Source organism: Ambystoma mexicanum, chromosome 9 (assembly GCF_040938575.1).
Source record: "Ambystoma mexicanum isolate Mex_15411 chromosome 9, UKY_AmexF1_1, whole genome shotgun sequence".
In the NCBI taxonomy this organism is placed as follows: Eukaryota; Metazoa; Chordata; class Amphibia; order Caudata; family Ambystomatidae; genus Ambystoma; species Ambystoma mexicanum.
The window spans coordinates 587276389-587301034 of NC_090931.1; the positions used below are offsets into that span (position 1 = coordinate 587276389).

The 24646-nt window shown below is 48.5% G+C and overlaps 2 protein-coding genes across 2 annotated transcripts in view; one reads left to right on the forward strand and one right to left on the reverse strand.

The window, feature by feature from the left end:
* TAX1BP3 (Tax1 binding protein 3) overlaps positions 1-12196 on the reverse strand; it is a 155885-nt gene extending 143689 nt beyond the window's left edge. Inside the window, exon 1 of the mRNA XM_069615205.1 lies at positions 12076-12196. Coding sequence (XP_069471306.1) covers positions 12076-12114 — 39 coding nt within the window. The 5' untranslated portion in view covers positions 12115-12196. The remainder of the gene's footprint in view (positions 1-12075) is intronic.
* Positions 12197-12755: 559 nt separating this feature from the next.
* EMC6 (ER membrane protein complex subunit 6) lies at positions 12756-14899 on the forward strand. The gene is made up of 2 exons (XM_069615206.1): positions 12756-12889; positions 14368-14899. Exon 2 carries the CDS (start codon positions 14397-14399, stop codon positions 14727-14729), a length of 333 nt encoding a protein of 110 aa, XP_069471307.1. The 5' UTR covers positions 12756-12889; positions 14368-14396; the 3' UTR covers positions 14730-14899.
* Positions 14900-24646: the final 9747 nt, after the last annotated feature.

The window sequence follows — 24646 nt, forward strand, 5'->3', positions numbered from 1 at the left end:
TCCGGGGTGCGTGGGAAGTTCCACACGCGATTACCCTGGGTACGTGTGTTCCAGGGTGCGTGGGAAGTTCCACACGCGATTAGCCTGGGTACGTGTGTTCCGGGGTGCCGGGAACTTTCACACGCGATTGGTGGAAATCCACATGTGTTCTGTCATCACGTGCAATGAGGGAAACACCCGCGCGCGTCACAGACGCGCTAAGGGCCTTTGGTCCAATGAAATCGCATATGCGTGCTGCCGTGCATACACGCTAAGGGCCTTTCCTCGTATTACACGCGGACGTGCAGTTTTCCACACGCGCTGAAATGCCCATGCACGTCTGTACGCGTCACATCACAGGGGCGCTTGCGCTTGAGGGGCCTTCTGTCCAATGAAAATGCGTATGCGTGCAGACGCGCTTATGCGCTAAGGGCCTTTCCTTGAATTACACGCTGACAGGCAGATTTTTCACGTGCCAAATCACTCCGTATCAAGCTGGCCACGCGTAAGCACACGGAAGACCACGCTCTTGCCCAGAAGGCTGAACTACTGCCCCCCAGAGCCCCGAGCACGCTCCCACCTTCCATCTGCTGCTGCCTGACTGCCTGCTGCCCACGTGCCCTGCCATTTGCTGCCTGCACATCAGCCAGGGGTGCTGTTGCTGTGACCACCCCTGCTGGAACCGAAGACTCCCGACTGGGATTCCATCGCTCCACAGCCCAGCCCCAGGACCCAGTTGCCCACCCACTCCTGCCTCTGGGGTTGTCATGTCGGGGCAAACACCATCTGAGACCACTGACAACCCCCGGCCAGAGAGGCAGAGGGGCACCAGCTTCAGTGCCACCGAAGTTGGTGTCCTGGTGGAGCAAGTCCTGGGGCAGTATGATGCCCTCTTCGGAAGTTCCCGCGCCGACAAGGAAGGACGGACTCGGATCTGGACTGACATCGTGACTGCCATCAACGCGGAGGGGGTGGCAGTCCGCGACTTACAACATGTCAAGAAGCGCTGGGAGGACTTCAGGTCCAGCACCCTGAACAAGGCCCGGCGCCTCTTGAAGGCAGCGGATGCCAAGGGGCGCCGGGGCCACTTGTCGGAAGAACAGATGAGGGTCCTGAATGCATATCCCCAGCGCTCTACGTCCAGGTCCTTGAGGCAGACCCGTCTGGAGTCGAGCGGTGAGTGTACATGCATCCTGATTGTGAGCAGTGCGTGTGGTGATTATTCAGTAGTGTGCAGGTTGCGCATCTGTTTGTATGGGGTCGTGTATGGGTGGGGGTGTACAGGGCCGTGGGGCTGACACATGCGAGGGCTGGAATGTTTGAGACATGGATGGTGCTCGTGTGTGTAGGCTTGCATGCCAAATGCAGTTGTGTGGGCACACATGTTTGGATGAATGTGTATGTAAGTAGACATGTCCGTGATGTCACGCATGTATGTTGTTTTTGGCTGCATGTATCAGCACTGTATACATGTTCATGTGTGTGTATTTGACAAGGGTGCAACAGTGATGCAACATGGATGCATGTGACAGCGGTATGGGGAAGCCTGATTGGCAGATGTGACATGGATGCCTGTCTGAACACTGCGACACTTGGCAGAGGTGTACACATGCATGCAAGTGTGGTGGTGTGTGTACATGTGTGGTGCACTTCCTGTGTTGCATGTGATGTCTGGCTCACCTTTGGCTGCTCATGCTGTTGTATGTGTATCGATGGGGGTGGCAGTTGCGATATGGCTGTGGTATGGCTCATGTGTGCGAGTTGTAATGCATGTGTGTATGTGTCCATTGTACAGTGCCCTGATGCCTGTGTTTTGTTTCTCCCTGTCTGCAGCGTCAACTGATGAAGAGGGCGGAGAAGGTGCTGTGGAGCACAGCGGCGGGGATCCCACCGCCAGCCGGAGACGCAAGGCCCGGCTCCCCTCCCATGTTGTGATCTCGTCGGGGAGTGAGGAGTCCGGTGCCGCGTCCCAGGCCGCAGCTGCCGGGGGGGAGGTCCAAGAGGCGGAGGTTGGAGTTGGACTCCTCGGCAGCAGAAGGGGCAGCTGGGACCCCACAGGGCCCAACAGGGGAAGATGGCACGGAGTCATCCAGGTTGGTGGGGGGTTTGGTGGAGGAGGAGGCCGTGCAAGCACCAGAGACGGGGTCTGGAGGTGGGGATCCCACTGGTGCTAGTGGTGCAGTGCAGGACCAGGGACAGGAGGCAGCACAGGCCACCGCGGAGGTGCCGGTGTGCAATCCTGTCCCTGATCCTGTCCCTGCATCATCTTGCACCAGCAGGGATGCCTACGTCCAGACCCGTTTTCAGGCAGGGGATGAGCTCACGTCAACTGGCCTTCCTCTGCCTGCGGACGTGGCTATCCAGGTCCGGGTTGAGCCTGTCCTGGCTGGTGTGGCGTTGCGTTAACGGGCCATGCGAGGTGACCTGCAGTCTTTTCATGCAGAGACTGCACGTCATCTCGAATGGCTCGTTGACCACGTCAGCCTGCTGGGACAGGTCACCCAGGCCGGATTCCTCCGTCTGATGGGGCTTGCTACGACCCCCTCCTCAACTGGACCCCCTACGCGCCAGTCGTCCTCTGTGCCATCTTCCCACCCATCAGTCACCTGGGTGCCCTGTGGAGCTGCCTCTGACGGTGCGGCCAGGCTGGTGGAGGAGGGAACTCTGCCACAGTCGGGAGTCGGACGTCCAGCAGGGATGGCCACATCTACGACTGCACCCCAGCCGGCGGAGGATGTGCAGGCAGCAGGAGGCAGTGCACGGGCAGAGGCACAGCAGCAGCAGCAACGTGGTGGGAGCCATGAAGGCTCGGGGCCTTCAACATCGGAGGGGCAGGCATCGGCCGGAGGGCAGGAGGACCCAGGACAGAGAGTGTCTTCCGTGTGGCAGCGGTTGGGCCACGCCATAGATGCAGAGCGGCAGCGGGCGGAAGAGGCACGGCTCACAATGGTCAGGGCGGAGAACTCCATGCGGAGGGCCCTGAGGCGGGCCGAGTGCCTCGAGGCAATCCGCAGGGGTTTGGAGGTGGAGACGTCGACGGCCCTGCGGACCCTCGGGGCCATGGAGGAGGACCGCCTCCGGGACATTGAGGAGGAGTTCGATGATACCCTGGCCCGGGACATCCACAAGTGAGCCGTGAAACTAGCCCGCTGCCCTTGTACATAGTTATGTAGGTAGTGTTAGGTTTCATTTTTGCTTTGATTTTATTTGGACCTTTCGGACATTGGCCACATTTTTGTATATAGTTGATTTTGTTAGTTAGTGTAGTTAGATAGGTTTCCTTTATTTTGTTGGGATAATGGACCCTGGCTTGTTCCCATGTACATAGTTCACTGTTGGATTGTATTTTTTTTTCACTTTTTAACCATGGAGCAATGGCTTTCTTTTTTATTTCCCCATTGGATTTTGTTTTGTGGACATTGACTTTGGACAACATTTCTTTGGAATTTTATTTTTGGTTTTGCTTTTTTTCACGGACATGCTTCTTTTAATTTTTGTACATTCACATTTCTGTTTCTTCATATTTTATTCTATTTATGTTTCCTTTAATACATATTTTTTTGGTGAACTTCAATGTGTGGTATCTCATTGGTTTCATGCATTTCATGATATGTGTTTTGAGATTCACTGACACCCATTGGGTGTATGTGAGGGAAATGTGTTTGGTTCGGAACTTGCAATTGGTGTTCTGTGATGTAATTGCAAATTATGAGTGGGTGGATGCAATACTCGGGTGGGTGTTTTGCATTTGGAAGCTGACCATAGGGACCAGGGATCTAGATTGTGATGACATGTTGGCTGGGGAACATGAGTTGCACATGGGTGGGGGCCTGCTGGCAGGTGCCCCACAGTGCTGGGGGGTGGGGGTGGTGGGGAACATGAGTTGGACATGGGTGGGGGCCTGCTGGCAGGTGCCCCGCAGTGCTGGGGGGTGGGGGTGGTGGGGAACATGAGTTGGACATGGGTGGGGGCCTGCTGGCAGGTGCCCCTGCACTGCTGGGGGGTGGTGGGAGACATGGGTGGGGGCCTGGTGGAGGCTGCCCCTGGTGGCTGGGGGGGTGGGGGTGCTGGGAGGCATGGGTGGGGGCCTGGTGGAGGCTGCCCCTGCACTGCTGGGGGGTGGGGGTGGTGGGAGACATGGGTGGGGGCCTGGTGGTGGGTGCCCCTGCACTGCTGGGGGGTGGGGGTGCTGGGAGGCATGGGTGGGGGCCTGGTGGAGGCTGCCCCTGCACTGCTGGGGGGTGGGGGTGGTGGGAGACATGGGTGGGGGCCTGGTGGTGGGTGCCCCTGCACTGCTGGGGGGTGGGGGTGGTGGGAGACATGGGTGGGGGCCTGGTGGAGGCTGCCCCTGGTGACTGGGGGGGTGGGGGGAGACATGGGTGGGGGCCTGGTGGTGGGTGCCCCTGCACTGCTGCGGGGTGGGGGTGCTGGGAGACATAGGTGGGGGCCTGGTGGAGGCTGCCCCTGGTGGCTGGGGGTGCTGGGAGACATGGGTGTGGGCGCTGGGAGACATGGGTGGGGGCCTGTTGGAGGCTGCCCCTGCACTGCTGTGGGTTGGAGGTGCTGGGAGACATGGGTGGGGGCCTGGTGGAGGCTGCCCCTGCACTGCTGGGGGGTGGGGGTGCTGGGAGACATGGGTGGGGGCCTGGTGGAGGCTGCCCCTGCACTGCTGGGGGGTGGGGGTGCTGGGAGACATGGGTGGGGGCCTGGTGGCGGCTGCCCCTGGTGGCTGGGGGTGCTGGGAGACATGGGTGGGGGCCTGGTGGAGGCTGCCCCTGCACTGCTGGGGGGTGGGGGTGGTGGGAGACATGGGTGGGGGCCTGGTGGAGGCTGCCCCTGGTGGCTGGGGGTGCTGGGAGACATGGGTGGGGGCCTGGTGGAGGCTGCCCCTGCACTGCTGGGGGGTGGGAGATATGGGTGGGGGCCTGGTGGTGGGTGCCCCTGCACTGCTGGGTGGTGGGGAACATGAGTTGGACATGGGTGGGGGCCTGCTGGCAGGGGCCCACAGTGCTGGGGGGTGGGGGTGCTGGGGAACATGAGTTGAACATGGGTGTGGGCCTGCTGGCAGGTGCCCCACAGTGCTGGGGGGTGTGGGTGGTGGGGAACATGAGTTGGACATGGGTGGGGGCCTGCTGGCAGGTGCCCCACAGTGCTGGGGGGTGGGGGTGGTGGGAGACATGGGTGGGGGCCTGGTGGAGGCTGCCCCTGCACTGCTGGGGGGTGGGGTGCTGGGAGACATGGGTGGGGGCCTGGTGGAGGGTGCCCCTGGTGGCTGGGGGGTGGTGGGAGACATGGGTGGGGGCCTGGTGGAGGCTGCCCCTGGTGGCTGGGGGGTGAGGGTGCTGGGAGACATGGGTGGGGGCCAGGTGGAGGCTGCCCCTGCACTGCTGGGGGGGGTGGGGTGGTGGGAGACATGGGTGGGGGCCTGGTGGAGGCTGCCCCTGGTGGCTGGGGGGTGGGGGTGCTGGGAGACATGGGTGGGGGCCTGGTGGAGGCTGCCCCTGGTGGCTGGAGGGTGGGGGTGCTGGGAGACATGGGTGGGGGCCTGGTGGAGGCTGCCCCTGGTGACTGGGGGGTGGGGTGCTGGGAGACATGGGTGGGGGCGTGGTGGAGGCTGCCCCTGCACTGCTGGGGGGTGGGGGTGGTGGGAGACATGGGTGGGGGCCTGGTGGTGGGTGCCCCTGCACTGCTGGGGGTGGGGGTGGTGGGAGACATGGGTGGGGGCCTGGTGGAGGGTCCCCCACAGTGCTGGGGGGTGGGGGCCTGGTGGAGGCTGCCCCTGGTGGCTGGGGGCTGGGGGTGGTGGGAGACATGGGTGGGGGCCTGGTGGAGGGTGCCCCTGGTGGCTGGGGGTGCAGGGGGACATGCGTTGGTGGGCAGTAGTGCAAGTTGACATGTGGGTTGGCTGGTGGGCATGGCCATGGTGGATGGGATGCCTGCAGGACATGTGCTGGGTAGGCCCCTGTGGTGTGAGCCACCTGCAGGGGCCGTGGAGGCTGTAGAGGGAACACCTGGGAGGGCCCACACGTGCAATTCATGTGTGCTGCTCCCCGCGCACCCCTGTAATACACGTACCCTGATGAGATCGCGTGAGTGACTTCCCGCAAACCCCCGAAATACACGTACCCCGCTCAATCGCGTGTGTAACTTCCCGCGCGGCCCCGAAATACACGTACCCCGCTCAATCGCGTGTGTAACTTCCCGCGCGCCCCCGAAATACACGTACCTCGCTCAATCGCGTGTGCAACTTCCTGCGCGCCCCCGAAATACACGTACCCCGCTCGCACAGGCCCAATTGCTGTATGTTGCCACTTTTGTGATGCGCTGGGACTCTACCGCCTGCCTTCGTGTGGCGGACGTGTTTCAGCTTGTGCGTGTCTTTGGCTGTGCATGGCTTTGCCCTATTTGATTCCATGAATATGTGTGGTTCGGGTGCGTGTGGGCGTTCCGTCTGCTTCCCTGCAGTACATCCCCACTTACGCCCTTATTTTCGCGCGTTGTTCCCCATTCCGCGCGTTATGCCCCGTGTTTCCCGCCCACTTTCTGGTGCATGCCCCGATGTTGTGCCCGTCGCACACGCCTTTCGGGATGTTGCAGTGACTTGTGCGCCATGCACGGGTTTGGCGCACATCCCGAGGTGTACACGCGCAGGGACTTCCATGAATCGCACGCGTGCGCCTGTTTTTTTCCGCTTGCGCGAAGATTTTCGGCGTACGTTTGTTCCATGAATCGGCCCCCATGTGTACAATGGATGGGTATCTATTTGGGAATCCGGATATAATTGTTTAAGAGCAGGGTTATCCATGAGTATTTCCCAAGGGCTCAGCATATATCTACAAACGTCATCTTTCAAATCAAACTCTAAGGCAACAAAGTTGTGGCAATTTCTATTAAAAACATAACTATCATCCTTTTCCTTATTTTTGAGTTCGGATGGGCACTTCTGAAAGATAAAATCGCCACAAATAATATAGGGGCAGAGTGGTTTGGTTGCAAGCCATTCATTAACTATATACTCAACAGATTAAATGATTTTAGCAGTTTCTACTGCTCCAGGAGAGTCAAAAACTTTAATAATCCGAATTGGAGATCCTATATCAGTATATATAACTGCAGCCTGAGCATTCCGAGTAATGTCTGGCCTATATTCTTTGAGAGATTGAAAATGTTTAGCACCCACGAGGAGGCCACCCAAGGGTCTACCTGTCGTGTTAGTAGGTGCAGTTCTCCTAATTATATTAAACCCATCGAGGCTATATTCAGAGGTAAGACATGTCTCCTGTATTTTATCTAAGTCAAACAGTAGGGCTCGATCATAAAAAGTTTTTTGAGAAAGAACTAAAACCTCTAGTGTTCCATGCCGGAAATGTTAGCTTTTTTTGTCATACCTCCTGTCTCATTTTATTTCATTGGTCAAGTCTTGCTTTCTGGACTGGTAAAGTTATCTCTCCAAATACTAAAGCCAATTTAGCAATAGTTTCCAAATCTCTGGGCGCAGAATTTTCTTGAGCTGTTGGTCTTATTTGTCTTTATTACAGCTCCATTCATACGCTTAAATTCAAACCCAATTTAATGGCAGATATAAATTGCACTCTAGCCCAGTTAGCCTCATAGGGTGTATCTGGGATTTGGACCAAGGACAAATACTTAATGGATACATGGTGCAGGTGTGGTAAACCATTAACAATATCTCAAATTTGCTGATAGTTTAAAAACGCACTTGTCTGCTGTAGCAAATTGTTGATTTCAATCTTAAGGTTCACATTGTATAATTTTCAGTCTAAATATGTAGATTGTAGGTTCCAATTTAGTAATGCTGGGTTAGTTAGATCTACTATTTGATCTTCTGGTTTCAAAATGTTTTCCTCAATTAGGCAGCTTTCCTCAACATTTCCATGCTGGTTTAGCTTCCTTTGGCTTAATCCAGTTATCCAATGTGCCCAATGTTTTACTGTCGAAGCAGCCTTTATTAAGATTCACTTCTGGTAGCAGTTGAAAACGATTTGCTAATATGACATGATCCTTTTTAATATTGGTTGGTAAGCAGTTTCTATAGTGGCGGGATTATTTTCCTCGTTTTCACTTTGATAAATTTTTTGCCAGGATTTATATCGCCTAACTTCAGCTGTGTGTCTTGTCGATTTTTCCTTGTGACCCCTAATTGTCATAATTCTTTCCATTGGGCTCATCTCAATGTATGCAAACATGCTATTCACTTCCGATACAATGGTTTAATTCTGCGTGCCTTTGTTATTCTTAGTACTGGTTTCAATTCCACATAAAGTATTCATGCCAATTTCTACTGACCTCACTGTCAGCAATACAGGGAGATCCCAATTGGATTAATCCCTATTTTCCCCATAAAAGTCATCCATAACATTTGACTAGTTATACTCATGGGGCTGTAATGAAAGAACTACATCAACTAGTTTCACTAGACCTTTTCTTAGAATCTGTTGCTCCTTTTACATATTATTGCAGAGGGCAAAAAGTGCTGTCAAAATAGTCAATTTGCTTGGAATCAGGTGGAACGTCTTCATCCCAGGAGCCAGAAGAGCTATACATCATTTGCCGGGGAGTAAGCGTAAAGACTTTCTGAAATCTGGATCAAATTAGGTGACTTTGATAAGTGAAACATTGCTAGCCATGATGCCAATAATGTTTCCATGGATCAATTCCCTCATTTAAATAACCCACTTTATCAATTTGGAACCATCCATCGAGTTACCTTGCAAGCCGAGACATACATTTTACAATGAGTTATTGCCAATAGGGTCCAGCATTGTTAATTCTGTCGTTGAAGGCGGGTTAACTTCAACTAATATTGTCAATATTAATTCTGTTTCTTTGAGTGCAACTGGTTTCAGGAGTATTGTAATTTTACTTTAGTCAGTTCTTAATGCCGTTTCCTCTCTACTTTCTTCGGTCGCTGCTACTATACCGTGCACGATCGCATTTGCAGGTAACTTGCTGCGCAATCGCTTTTTAAAGTTTCAACTCGTATCGGCAATTCCATTTTTGCCAATACCATTGCCACTTCTCTATTGGTACGGTACGTTTTACGGGAAGAAAGCATTTAAGAGGGATAACAAATAATACAAGTATGACTCATCCCGCAGTCACCAGTCAGTCAATCTGTCAAATTGCAAAACTGCTCAGACTCTGAGCATTGCACATGCTCCGCGAAGGGGGGCAGTGGGGCATTTCAATGTTTAGCACACCGCCAAAGTAAATTAAGCAGCCACTGTAAACAGATTATACTGCAGTTACATTTTGGCACAGCACCCAGCACGGAGAAACAGCACAGCCACAATCACAGCGCTCCTCACCACTCTCTCAAAACACCAGGCACTTAGAGCACCTCTCAGTTTCCCTGTTCTCTGATCCTGTACTAATGGGGTTGCTTCACCAGCTCACTCACCAGTTCTCAGTCTGGCTGATTAAAAAAAAAAAGCAAAAGTCTGTCATGTTCGCTGCTACTGAGAAGTCAGTAGATGTCGGCCTGGTGTAGATAAAGATGCTGAATCAGCACTCAGCAACAGTCGCTCACACCGTAACGAGCCCAGCAGGCTACAGGAATGGCCCTCGCAAAACACGTGTCAAGCCACACTGTAAGGAAAGGAGTCACATAATCAACCGCTTCCGACACGCAGTGGTAATGCATTTTTATGCACTGCAACTACAAAAAAAGGGTGGTAAATGTGCACTCCTTGCTTTGTTACAGTCACAGGCAAGCTGACTGGGTTCACAAGCATCCTGTCTCAGTCGAGTATATGAGCGGTCCAATTAGTAAGGCAACTCCTAGGGCTAAGCACCTGCTCAGAGGCCTTGCATCCACACATTGTGATATTAGGGCAAACTTATCTTTTTAAAAGGTAGTCCAACTGAGAATCATGGAAGTGGTAAACAATGACAATTGTCACTGAGGTGCCTACACAATTTGAGATATGTAAATAGTATTGCAAGTTTACTCTATTTCAAAAAGTATTGTACTTGGGTTTACCATGTATGGAAGTCCAGCTTTATGTGCAAGTCACATTTTTGCTTCTGTCACTTTGATCAACTGAATAGCTCTAGGGCAACACCCTGGTCTTGTAAACAAGACTACACTGAATAGCACGGTTCGGTACAGAGTCCTGGTACTGTGCTTCGAAGCTTAAATCCAGCATGAAGCACAATGTAAGAAAGCGATAAAATGCAAATCTCCCCCATCTTTTTGGTCTCTCCAATTGCAGTGTAATGTAACATTTGTATAGTGCCTTTCACCATTGTGATGGTCCCAACACACTGTAGGTTGAGCGCCCTACGGGGATCGAAGTCCAGGTATGGGATAGTTGTCAGAGGTTTATTTTATTGTGTACTTGTAAGGAGCTAATACATCAATTACATTGTGTTTCAAAGCGCCCACAGGGCAACAGGGAGGGAACATGGGAATGAAAGGCAAATATAACAATGAAAGAGAGGCAGTCCTACTAGGCCTTGTGAGTATTCAGAGCATGCAAGTGCAGAGAGAGAGAGGGGCGAGGGGGGTAAGTAAGTGCTAGGGAGTACATTGCAAACTGTTAATCGACTGGCAGAGACCACTTGGTCAGAGTGGTCAACTGCCAATAAGTAAGTGTACACCAGTGACAGCACAGGCCAGTGGGCACCTAAGGCAAGTGCTGGGAGTGGGCGGAGGCTGAAGGCGATTGGGGGTGGGAGGCCAGGACCCAGGTGGACACAAAGGCCCTGGTCACCAATCTCAACGACTGTGGGGTTTAGCAAAGGATGGGGAAGGAGGTGAAAAGTAAAAGTATCGAGGAGCTTCTGGCATTTGAGGAGATCTGGCTAAAGATGAAGAGGAAGGGGGAGGCTGTTCCAAAGGGGGGAGCCAGCCGAGGAAAGAGATCATCCACCAGCATGCTGTTTAGCAAATTGCTTGACACGCAGCAAGTTTGTGCTGGAGGACTGTAAAGATCTGAAGGGAGTGCGTTAGTGAGAACCAGTTGTAGATGAGGTCCCCGGACAACCTTATGGATGATGCAGATGGATTTGAATTTGATCCTTGCAGCAACCGGGAGCCAGTGGCGAGTTTTTGGGACTGGAGGCCAAGGATAAATCTTGCAGCCCTAGTCTGGATGAACTGGGGGGGAGGGGGGGGATCTAGAGAGGAAGAGGGTAGATTAAGGAAGAGGCACTTGCAGTAGTTTAGAATGCGTGTGTGCATTTTATCCAATACAAAAGGTAGGGGTGGCCAAGTCCCTGCTAGCCATCCATGTCAAATTTGGATGTGTGCTGAGAGGTAATTCCAGCAGCATAAAACAGCAGGAGAGACGTGTACAGCTAGACCACATTTTTTTTCTTCATACGTGGCATAGCTGTTGTCTTATGGCACAGGTGCTGCGCAATGTGTCTTGGTGCAGTGTATGTAGTGGCGAGCAGTTGTCTCGAGTGTATATGAGCACATAAGTCATTATGCGTGCAGCTAGACCACATTTTTATTGTGGAAGATAGCTGCATGCTTATGGGAGACGTGCGGCAATGGTAACCCTGAAGATAAGTGCATTGTACATAGACACCATTCTTTTGGAGGAGCAGCAAGCCAAACACCAAGGCTCAGCTCTGGCTTGGCTCTACACACACGAATTATCATTCTATTCCACCTCTAGCGTTAAGTATAAGGGACAGCCGATGCTCCAACAGGTGTTGTATGAGGACGAACGTCCTCGAAGTAAGAGAGCAGATGTGGGAAGGAGAGGCAGATGTAACACAAAAGTGGGTCAAGTGCTTTGTCAGGGGATGGGGGCGATTTAAAGCGAGTGCAACAAGAAGGACTGCCTTGTAAGACCGTGTACACCATTGTACATAGGGGACAAGTGCAGGGGCTCTTATTCCATACCGAACCAATTACCCTTATTTGAAGAGTTCGTCACCCGCCATATACTCTCTACCCTTATCAAGAAGCCCAATGGCATGCAAATACTAACAAAAACTGTCAGTGCTCATTTTAATGTATTAGGACCTTATCCAAAAACACCTCACATCCTCCTTCACGCAGGTTCAGGTATGCGCTCTAAACTCAGGTGTACTTCAGTTCAACCCACGGCATAAACTCACCACTACCGCCGCAACCGGCTGCCCCGGAATGTAAGACATCTTCCTCTAGCTCACAGGTTCCTCCCTTCCTAACCCTTGATTCAACAGCTAGCGCCATACAAGACAAAATCGAAGACGGGCTGCTATGGTGCAGAGAGCAAAGAAAAACTAGAAAGCGAGCGCTGATTTACAAGGGTCAGTGGCGCCGCCATCTTGAATAGGTGCCACATCCCAAACCCGACATTCTAGAGAGCCATTGAATCGGTCGCTGAAGAGTGTTGCTTTTGAAAAGGTGCTAAAACCCGTTTATATTATCGGTGAGCTGCCACCATGGAAAGGTGCTACCCGTTAATTAGTAGACGACTACCTGGAGACAGCAGTCCAGTAATTGAGTGCGATGTTTGGCAATAATCGTTTTTAGATAACTGTACATACCACGCCGCCATCTTAGAGTGTAGCTATTTATGGAGAGAGTCTTTCGTAAAAAATCGAACTGGATACATTTTCTCCGCGTATCATAGAAAATACAAACCACCCAAAGGATACTACTGCTAGTTTTGTAAACGTATTGCTTGAACATAATGCTGAAAAGTAAGATTAGCCTGTTCAGCGAAAGAAAAAGTCGGCGGCCGTGCTGTACCTTGCTTTGAAACTGACAGTCCCCATGCCCGCTATATTGTCGATAGACAGCAGGCGCAAATTGCGCATGCGCGTCTATGTTGCGAAAGAAAGATGGCTGTGCCCGTCATCATTTTTTGGCCCTGATGGTTGCTGTCCGTGATCGGTAGCAGTAGGATCTGCGGTTACCTTACCCGAAGGATATCGTGAGAATTCTGTAAGTAGTGTCAGACATAGGTCACCATTATTAATCAAGAGCTAGGAATTGTTTATTCAGTATATCGTGCCGACTGCTAATTGAATTACTTCTGAATTATAGGGTTTGCGAAGCCGGGTGAGGTACTTAAATTCCCATGTCCAACCTACCCCACCGGGCTATTTGCCTACGCTCCACGAGACTCATTTCCCAGCGCGTCTCCTCAGTACTGCACCCTATTCCCTTCCAGTGCCCTTTAAAACTTCCATTCCGTGCAGTGCTTCAGAAGCCATACCCTTTATAAAGAGCTCACCTTTTGAGCTTTATTTGCGCTAACTTCTTTATTGGTGCCTAGTTAGGCGTCCTGGTTCCCCTGTTTGACTTTCCCTCTCCTAGGTCGCTACGTTAAAGATCATTGCTCGTTCTTCCCCGTACGACACAAAATTGATGTTTACAGAATTTTGATCTTTTTGTTGAATATAATGTATTGTCAAACACGGATTTTTTGTGTTCTAGAAATCTTTTATTGCACAAGTTATGTATTGGGTTTCATGCACCCCGCTCACCCGCACTACTCTTGCATGGTTTCCTGGATCCATACTTGCCAACCCTACTGATTTAGGCAGTAGGCTACTGCTTTTTAAGCAGTTTACTGCCTACAGATTTGGGTGACAGATCCTACTGCTTTTTACAGGGTCATGTAATTTATGTGATTTTGAGGTAGGCTGCTTGAGACTGGCCCAGGACAAAGCATGCAACACATTACTTAGTCTGTCTTTGCAGCAAGTGGGTAAGTGATTACTCAGACCAATCCAGTGAACTAACAGCTACATGGCTCTGCCCTGCACTCTGGCAGGACAGGCCTTAGGTGAACCACAACTGAGGGCAAGAGGCAGAGCGTACCATTGTCGCACAGCATCTGCATATCAAACTGAGGAGGGTATCAGTTTCCATGTTGTTCAGTTATTCATCTTGCATTGTAGAAATACATATGTATTGCCCATACTGCTGCTACAGAGTAGTGGCAAACGTTGTCTACCACCTCTGATTACCTTTTTGTGAAGTTAGGTAATTGAATTCGGTGTTAACTTACCATTCAGACTTATACCTTTTTAAACATTTGAACATCATTCCATGCTGTGCTGTTTGATGGGCTGTGTATTTTAAAATGCTTCAGTGGTACCAACAATGTGTTTTGTATGTTCCTGTGATGTAATTGTTATGGGAAGTATTATTTTTGCAACTTGAAAAATCCTATATCTTTTTGGTCACTGAAAATTGGCAAGTGTTTGGATCTATATGCAAGAAAGGTTTATTAGACCTATTTGCCCCTTCAGGTGACGCCAGTTAACGGGCCAGGGAGGAATGTAAGCAAAAGAGATTCCATGTTCCTACCACCCGAGTAGGGCTCAGGTCCAGCCTTCTTTATCGTTTCTACTAATTAACATTATATGCCCATCTTCGTTCACGTTTTAAGTGTTTCCTTTCCTTGCTTGCAGTTCTCTTACTAAAGCAACCTCCTACCACAATGGCCACGTTGACTATGAAGCGGGAAGGCCCACAGTTCATCAGCGAAGGTGCAGTGAGGGGAAATGCAGCAGTTTTGGACTATTGCAGGACATCTGTGTCTGCGCTGTCTGGGGCTACGGCAGGAATTCTGGGCTTGACTGGTCTCTACGGCTTCTTCTTTTACTTCCTTGCCTCGTTCCTCCTGTCTTTGCTCCTGGTGCTAAAGTCTGGCCGGCGATGGAACAAATACTTCAAATCCCGAAGACCACTCTTCACTGGTGGGCTTGTTGGAGGCCTTTTCACATATGTCCTTTTCTGGACTTTCCTTTATGGCATGGTGCACGTCTATTGAAGCAGTCTTAGTGTTTTTTAATTGCATTTGAGGACTATTGCTTAGTTAATCCACCAAATCAAGACTCCTTATTAATATTAATTTTTGTCTAATTGTGTGCATATGCTCTAGTAACTTATGCTGTACACGGTTTCTGTTTACCGAATTAAATCTAATAGAAGGTACTTGTATTGCTGCTGTGTGTGTTTTGTATGTTTAAGTAGACCTCTGTTAATATTCTTTCATTGCTTGCCCTTTTTTCTGGTTATATGGTACACCTTTCATTTGTAACCAAAATGACCGCTCATTCAACAAACCTTTCTCTTACCCATTCACTCTGTAGCTGGATTTTAATAATTACTTTATATGCAATTTTATAGCAATGGGCATGTAGAAACTTACTTGATTTAAACTTCATTGTTTGCTGTATAAAACGTACTATGTTTCTGCTTTTCTTTTAAAAACTTATACCATGCCTGAAACCTATCAGATTGCATTTCATGAAGTATCCTGGCCTCCAAATAATGTGTGTTTTTCAATGTGTGAAGTTTCACACAGAAAAAAAGATCGTATTCTTCTCCCAGGTTTGTTTTTGTGACCAGCAAAAGTGAAGCTGTGAATTTCTACACCATTCCAGTGTTTTTGTTCTGTCCCGCTTTTTTCATGTACTGTTGTTTCAGAAACGTCCAATTTAGGACTGACCCAACATAAGGCGACTTAAGGTCCTGTTTTGCACATGCTAGGTTTTAGGCAATGGGACACGTAGCTTTATGTATGTAAATACTGGTTTTCCGCATGCCAGATGGAGCAATATTCACAGGTAGACCAGGTTTTACGTTTTATGCATATTCATTATATAAGCTGTTATCCTTTTGAATTCCCACCAAAGGCTCTGCTGGGTTTGTCAGATCCCTTTGTTTGTTTGTGTAGCCTTAATACAGGTGAAATAATATGGCTCCTCAGATTTAGCTACATTCATTTGAGCAAATCAGAACTGATGTTAGTGTTGAAATATGGTTACTATAGTTCATTGTAAGTCTGCGCTTAATTTTTGTTTAAAAGCTGCATGTGCAAAAGTACAGGGTGACCGTGCCCATAAGTCACCAATACCATGCAGAAGCTCAACTATAGCACAATTGTGCATTAACCGCTTGGGGAAACATTGCTTGTTGTGTTTTGGTTCTAATTATGATTTGTCTTTTAAAAAGTCAAGGGATGTCTATGGAGACTTGTTGTACACTTGTGAATGGCTTTTAATATTGAGCCCAAGGTTTGGCTTAAGAGATGGCACAAGCATTTAATGAGAACACTGCCAACACGTGCTTCTCAAGGCCTGTTGGGTTAGTCCAATTCTACTTAAGTAGTTGAGATAATCGCTAGTAAGGCCGATTTGGTTCCTTTTCTATAGGAATCTGTTTAAAGGAATTGATAATGCTCCTTGATTATATTTGTTTTAATGTTAAAGGATATTTGTATCGTGCACTATCACTACTGAGTGGTCCCCTCACGCTCTAATTATGTAGCTTGGGTAAGCATCTTGGGTCCGAGTAAAGTACTCGGATGTCTGGATCCAATAAGTGTATCTCAAAATCATTTTCCAAAAGTCTTATTGCCCTACTGCACCTTCATCCCTGCTTGTGCTCTCCAGAAGACTAGAGGTTATCTACTTGTGGATGTGGAGGCATGATGGGTCAGATGCTTTGAAATTACTGCAGTAGTGATTGCACGAAGTAAAAAGGATAGGAACATAACCACTTAGGGCGGGTGTAAGAATCCAGTACAGAACAGAACTTGTTTAAGTAAAGCATTCTCTCGCATGAGAGAAGCACAGCAATCCAAGGTTTTTCTGGTTTATAGTCTGCCCAGAACAGGTGGGATGAAGTTGGGACTGGCTAGTTTTCTCTAAAAACAGATTCTTTTCTATGTGCTGGAGACTGGTGGCTTGAATATTCTGCCTCACCCTGCAGTTCGGTAGTTGTGATGGTTGACTCTGTGTTCTAGCAATTGGACACTTAATTTTGCAATATTTCTATGTGTCTCTTTCCATATTACACCAGATTAAGATTCTTAAAGATAGACCCGTGACTGGTCTTCTCATTATGCACAGAAGGTTTGATGTTCTGTAAGGAGGCTGGCTTCTGTGTAAGCAACTCTAATGCATGTGAATGTAAATTATATTATTGGCTGAAGGCTGTGGACCGATTCCCAGGACAAATGTTTACCACTTGGTCTAATACACCAACTTTAATTTTTTGTGTCTCCTAATATGCTCAAGGTGCCCATTTTTGCATCCCACTGTATGGAGTACATCGCATAAACACGGTTCTGATTGCTTTGTAAACCAGTTTGCTTTATTTCCAGCTTCAGAGCTTATGTTCTGAAGCTGGAACTAAACTGGTCTACAAAGCTACAATGAGCTTTTGAGGTTTGTTTAAGGAAAGCCACAACTGGGATACCCCAGCTGGAAGGAGTGTCCTTCTCGAACATGCTTGTTGTCCGCCATCGGTGTACCCAGAGTATAATCTAGTGCCTAGAGACAATTCACCACAGGCTTAGCACATTGGTCTCCTTGGGGTTTCCCTCTGTCTGTATTGGAACAAGCATCATTTAGGTGGCAAGTGGGCTTTCAGATTATGTCTTGTTGATCGTAGCTTCTGGTCCTACTGGATGGTCTTGCTCATTTTGTTAGGCCAACCATGTTCAAGGATGTAGCCTCTGTAGATTATGGGGTGACAATACCTTGAAGGATACAGATTGGTGATTATTAGTGTCTTCTGAGGTAGTGCTTGGTGGCAGTGACGGATATATTTGGTTCCCTACCTACAAAGTCTTCAATTATGTTGGTAAGTCAGCACTTCTAATCGATACTAGAATGTAGCTATTCAGCGGCAGTGACTTTTTGCTGCGATTGGAATGCTTTCCCGTTATTAGTTTTTCTTTAGGTGCTTATTGGATTGCGTGAGCCATGTTATGTTAGTAATTTAGGAATGTTCTACAAAGAGCCACAGGTACATTTCACACGCTTGTAAGGAATAAACTTGCTACCTCAGTGTTTTGTGTGTCCACCAACCCATTGAGCTGAGCAACTGGCTATAATTGTTTCCTGTTCAGAGGTCTGTGTGTATCGGTGTGGTCTTAGGGTTATTTTACCATAACATACCTGAATACCTGTTTTTTGTTTTTTAGGTTGTGTCTAAGTCACAGAGCTGTTTCAATTGCTGTTCTTATTAAAAAATATAATTTCAAATGTTTTCATTGGTTTCCAGAAAGACTGGTCAAACAGCAACGTTATTTAATCAAACCATGCACTCTTTCTCCCCGCCGCACCCCATATGTTGGGATCTATCGGAAAAGGCTATTCCATGGGCCGCCAAAAATTGTGGGTCATTGCAATCCTGAAGCCTTTCTCCCAGTCGTGCTTTTAAGCCCAAGGTTCAAAGCCAAAGTCCTGACTTTGATTTGGTGACAATGTCCGGCGGATTCTGTAAAAAAAAAAAAAAAAATTAAACATTTTGCATTCCCATGAAGGGAAATTGTTTCTTTTATTGCAAATGTATTGTCTACATTTTCAAACACTAAAGCATTGCAAGTTGTGTTTTTGGATATCCATTTAAGCACACTTTTTTGCATTGCTACTAGCGGTGCTTTTTGTCCCTTCACTGTGACCATGTCTTAAGGCTTATACTTACATGAGGGCTTTCCCTAGTAAACCTACCCCCTGCTCTCTTAGGAAAAGCATCATGGTCGACCCCTTAATTATGACAAATGGATTAGTCCAGCGTTCATGCGGCTTTGGACACTTGCAACCATATGTGCCTCGTATCCTGCTCCATCACAACCCCATCAACACAACCCTGACTCCTCAATTCGAAGTGCATCATCTTCTTTGGTACAAAGTCTCATTTAAGTAATGATTTCTAGTTTTATTCTTTATGCTTTATGCTGAAGGCATATCAAATGCCTCGCTGCCCTATCCCAGATATGCCTCCAATTAAGTCTGCTGACTTAGCTCTTTGCATAGGTCTTTATGCCAGACCTTATATTCCCTGGGGTTTCCTTTTGTTGTGAAGATGTGGTCGTTTTTTTATTAGTGATATCAACCCCACAGTAGAAGACTGGATTCTTAAATGCTGTCTGTGTCCTTGTAGCACCCCCTGTATTCATGTCTTCCTGCAGAATCCAATGCTACACCTGGACATATTGGAGGTGGACATTTTCATGGATACAGAACTGATCTTTTTATTGGATCAAGGCGGATGGCTCCATCCCTTATCTTGTGTGAAATTACCTTGCCATCTACCCTGTATCTGTCAAAACTATTCGCCTTTCGGTGGCCGTGTATCTGGGTTACCCTTAATTGGAGAGTCTGGGCCCAGGTAGGATGTAAAGCCTGCTCTGATGGACTGCCTGTTCCAAACCTGCATTTTTACTTTCATGAAGTAGTTTTACCCTTCCTAGCATGCTCAATTGTACATCGAAGACTGTGACCAACTGTCCTCTCCCATGATCTTCCATTTCTTCAAGAGAAGCAACTCATTGATTGAAGAAGTTGTGCTGTCTGGAAATATTTCTTGAGATTGGGGCAGGCTATTGCCCCTGTTTGGGTAGAGACATAATTGACCTAGAGACCCTTGGAAAGTGGCTCTTCCAAACCAATATCACATTGAGGGTCAGTTGGGACCTTTTTGTGGACCGGTGAAGTTGTAAGAGATATATTGAAGTGTGGGTAGGATATTCATTTTAGTTTATTTTGCCCATCCAGAACTGAGGCCGTATCCACCATGATCTCAAGTCGCCCTTATAATCATTTGCTGCATAGTCATATATTTTTAACAGCAATGTTGACCCTAAAAATCTGTTTATTTTGTGCCCAACAGAAGGACTTCTACTACATCATTCGTCCTAGGGTCTCATTCTTCAGAGCTGCTTAAGGCTTCTGTTATCTCTAAATGCATTTTTAAGGCCTCAAAATGGAAGATTTGTGGATCAGTTTGAGCCAACATAATATCGACAAACAAAAAGATATTATGAGCTTCACATGCTAGATATGATATGGCATTTATAACGCGCCTGTACACACTTATCCCCTGACTCTGCGTCCCTAATATGTTGTGCCAGTGGTTACGCTTCAGGGGCAATTGGACTAGGGAGTGGGAAAACCAGGGTGCCCCTGGTGTGTGCAGAAGGGTATCTGTTAACCCGGATCTTCTCAGTGGGAGAAACCGATTGCCAGGATCAGTTTTGTAACTGTCGCCAAAACCAGATGTTAGAACTCGCCTTAAGAAAGATCATTCTACATGGTCAAAAAATCCTGAGACTACCCTAGTCCTATACAAAATGTCCATTATTCTCCTTTCACTATTGGCTACCCATGACAAAGCCTTCCTATCGTCATCCAGCACTTCCGCTGTTAGGCATTCATCTCTTTGGCCAGGATCTTTCCATCATTTTGGTGTCTGCTATGGTGCTGAGTGGGGCTAAACCAGGGGCAGGATGCAGGGTCCTTTCTGGGATCGGGCAATACCATAATGGCCACATCTTCCCTAGACGGGAGGTAGCCTCTTGCAGATCAACAAGTGGATGCAGGAATAGCCACTGACATTTCTTATGAAAGATTGCAGCAAAACCATCAAGCCCCAGAGCTTTGATAGTCGATAGCTTTTATCGTATCCTTTGTGATTGGAGACTGGCTAACCTCGACAGAAATTCCAAAAACGTTTAGCCCATCTAGAATGTGGCTGTGTTTCATACACCCCCTTACCCGTGTATAGCTGCTTATGAAAATGTTTGGCAACCTCACCCATGACCAGGCCCCTATAACAACAAGGCCCATCTGTGGTCTGACCATATTGTCTGGTGTCTTCTGCCTCATCCTTTTGCCTATATGGCAAAAGCCAGATGTCGTCCTCTCTAGTAATTTATTTTTTTTCCTGTGAAAGGGCAATATATGCCTAGTTCGAGTGAGTTTTTAGCCGGTTCAGAGCAAATGGACTCTGCGTAGGTTTCAGGCGAACAGTTTGGCTCTGTACTTGACTTTGGGCTTACAAACGTTTAATTTTTCTACTTCAGCTGCCCTTATCTACTTCTGTTTCAGTGTTTTCCAGTAATGGCCCCTACTGTAGCTTTCAGTGGGCTCCAACAGTGTGTTATGTGCGAGTTTATTATATCCTTGTTTTCATTAAAGCTTACTCTCTTCCCTGCCCCCACCTAAGGGGAGGTTTCCTATTTCTTGGTCTTACCTTGTGGGGCATAGGTTTATATCGCAGAATACAGGGACATGACCTGGAATGTATATCCACCAGCTGCTTGTTTTGTTTGTAGTCTAGAATGACCTCCCACCCACTAAAATGTAATCTGTGTGACTGTAGGCTTGAGTGTTGATAAAACCGTAAACATGTTCTTGTTGATGTTCAGCCATCCGGCCTACTTCTTTCAAACCTCGAGCCGCTCCTGCGATGCATGGTTATAACTCAAATTGTACATGTCCTTGACCAGTCTAAATATTGGGAGGGGGGAAAAATGAATTGACATTTGTCGACCGTAGCATCTCACTGTTGAATTGCAGGAGTCTGGATGGGGGAGGGGTCAGCTGTTTGAGTTATGTTATTTGGTATTTATATAGTGCTCTCTATATCATTGTATGACCTAGCGCTAGTGGGTTAAGCGCCCTCTGGGATCGTAGTCCAGGTAAGTCGAGAGAGTAAGGTGTCATAGGGTGCTTGGGTGCACTGATTATGTGCGCAGCTGATTCAAATGCCTGATTGTAGCTGCATCATAGCATTAGGTGTGATGGTATTTGAGATCCGAATGTGTGCAGTCTGGAGGTTGGTCACCAAGACTGGATTCTGGCTGCGTTAGGCCTATGCAGGACGCTTATGTGTGCAGCTAGGCCGATTTTACGTGGGGGTATAGCTGCGTTCTAGTCGAATGTTGACATTTTCATGGAGTATTGCTCGTATGTGAGCAGCTAGGCTGAAATTGATCGAGAGGTTTAGCTTTGTTCTATTGTGTGTTGGTGTAGAGAGTGAGCATAGTGATAGGAGAGGTGAGTGTCTGTAGTGGAGGTTTTGTTCATAAGAGCCCACTATTCCGGATTTCAATTACGCATTTGCTGCGTTCAGAGTGAACTTCTTAGTGACTTAATAGTATTTTTCAGTGGCGTCATTGCTTGGTATCTCTTCAGCAGGTTGCAAGGTCTCAGCCGCCTTAGATGCTCTTAATCGGAATTATGGAAAGTGCCAGGCTTTTAGAGCTTTGCGGAAGGCCATGTAGTCTTGGGTGTGTCGACTATGTGTGGGGGTGGGGGGGGCGGGGAGGGTGAGTTCCAGAGTTTGGGCCAAGGTTGAGAAGGCGGATCCTCCGATCCTGGCAGAATTGGAGGTTGGAATCTCTAGAAAGAGGGCAGTGCTTAGGGTGCATGATGGGAGGTAGGGGTTTTATCTTCTTTTGTAGGTATGTTGGGCTGGACTTGTGCACTGCTCGGTGTGTAATGCATAGGGTCTTGAAGGTGTCACTTCGTCCAACAGGGAGCCAGTGGAGGGTGCAGAGAGTGGGGTAATGTGGTCTCTGTCCTAGGGCGAGGAGCAGTTTGGCAGCAGCATTTTGAGCTTTTCTGAGTTGAAGTTGGTATGCCGGTGCTCCCAGGTATAAGGAGTTGGCATAGTCCAGTCTCGACATAACAATATAACAGTGGCAAGTCTGTTGGGGTAGGTGAGGTAAGGGAAAAATGTGTTTAAGGAGTTTGAGGTGGTAGTGACAGGATTTTGAAACCTTATCGATCTGACGGGTGAGCGTTAATACTGAGTCCATAGTGCAGCTGAAATTTTTCAGTATATTAGAAAGGGGGGACTGGGAGCAGTTGTGGGAAAAGGGCAGTATTTCCACACACCATGATTTCAGTTTTGTTAGGGTTCAAAAGGAGGTGGTTACCCATTGGTCAATATCACTGAGACAAGCCTCAGTCGGGACGTTGGTTGGTTCTTGTCGTGGGAATTCTTAGGGTAATTTGGGTATCATCAGCGTAGTTTTAACAGGAGAGGTTGCGTGCATGGATGATTACTGGTAGTGGTCAGATAGAGGGTGAAAAGGAGAGGAGAGAGGTAGGCCCCTTGGGGTACTCCAGTGTTCACAGCGCGAGCAGTTGAGACGAAAGGGGAGGAAAGAGGCAATCCATTTGAGTGCCGAGCCACAGATTCCTAGGAAGTGGAGGCGGTCAAGGAGGATTGCATGGTTAACTGTCTCAAAGGCTGCATAGAGATTGAGCAGAATCTGCGCTGCATAACCCTCGTTCTGCCGCAACCTTGACATCATCCCAGATCGAGATCAGAGTGGTTTCTTTTCCATGTCGATGTCTGAAGCCTCAGTGTGCGGGGTCAAGGAGTTTGTTGGATTCTACAAAGCAGTTGAGCTGGGGAGTATGCAGTCCAGTCAATGAGTTTCATGAGAAATCTGGTGTTGGAGATCAGCCTGTAATTGTTAGGATCAAGGGGATTGAGGGATGCATTTTTTAGAAGTGGTTTGACATGCGCGATCTTGAAGGCTTCTGGAAAGGTGCCAGAGGTGAGGGAGTCGTTTAGTATGGATCTTGTATGTTCTCCTGCGGAGGTAGAGGAGGCTATTTCTTTAAGAAGAGCGGCAGGGCAGGGGTCAAGGGGTGACCCGTAGGGGCTGCTGCTTGATAGTAGGTCAAGGAACACGTCTCTGGAGATGGGTTTGAAAGAGTCGAAGGTTGGTATAGTGGGTGTGGGAGGGCAATGGGATCAGGAGGGGTAGGTGCAGGGCAGGGGCTGAGGGAGGAAAATGTGGCGGTAAGGGTTGCCATCCTGTCAAGTGCGGTGTTGTATAAATGTAGCGAGAGGGAGTCAAATAGTGATTGTGTGGGAGTGGATTGGGCAGAGGTGCAAGTAGGTTTCACAAATTCAGAGATTTTATCTTGTGGAGCTCTCTGCTGCTGCTGCCACAGTTCAGAATGTGTTTATTGTAATAAGCTTTTTTTTTTTTTGGCCTTTCGGATTTGTAATTACGGTGAGGGTGAACATGGATCTGCTGTGAACGGTTTTAAATGCTCGCTATTTGCATTCAAGAGGTGTTTTGATTTTTGAATGTCTTAAAGCGGGACGTGAACCATTTGGGAGACAGTCCTTTGTGTGAGGTTGTGGGGCGCGAGTGGGTGAGAGGAATTAGTGCTCCTTTAAGCCAGGAGTCACTGGAGGGAATGGTTAAGGGTCTACCACAGGACAGTGTTGCCTGGGGACTGAGTAGCAGGGCTTCAACTGGGTAGGGCAATACCTAGACTATGTTGCAGCATTTGTGATCAAGGGTGGGGGAACTGTACGAGGGGCTGGTGTGTGGATAGAGAAAGGGATGGCAAAGTGGTCTGTCCAGATCATTGGGACTGGATATAGAGACTAGGTCATTGGAGCTGAAAATCACAAGTGTGTGCCCACCTGAGTTGGACCAGTGGTATGTCGGGAGAGGTTGAGTGCATCAAGACTGTCGACCAGAGGCTGGGTCCTGGGATTGTTGGGCATATCGTACCAGATATTGAATTCTCCCAAGGGTGTAAGAGGGGGGTGATTTACCTGAATGGTAGCTATTGAGTCAGAGATTCGCAAACTGTCTGTCACATCCAGGGGGTCTGTAGATGAGTAGGAAGCTGTGGGTGAGTGTCGATGGTAGCAAGAGTTTTACTAGAAGGGATTCACAGGAAACGTGGCAAGTCTGGGATTCAACAAGTGATGGAGAAATCAGGCTTGTAGAGGATTGCCACTCCACCTCTGGAAGGTCGTGTGTGTGTGTGTGTGTGTGTGTGTGTCAGAGTGTGTGTCAGAGTGTGTGTCAGACAGACAGACAGACAGACAGACAGACAGATGCCACTCTTTTGAACGAACCCATGAGAAACCTGTATCATGCCTTCCGGTCGGTACACTTTTGCAACT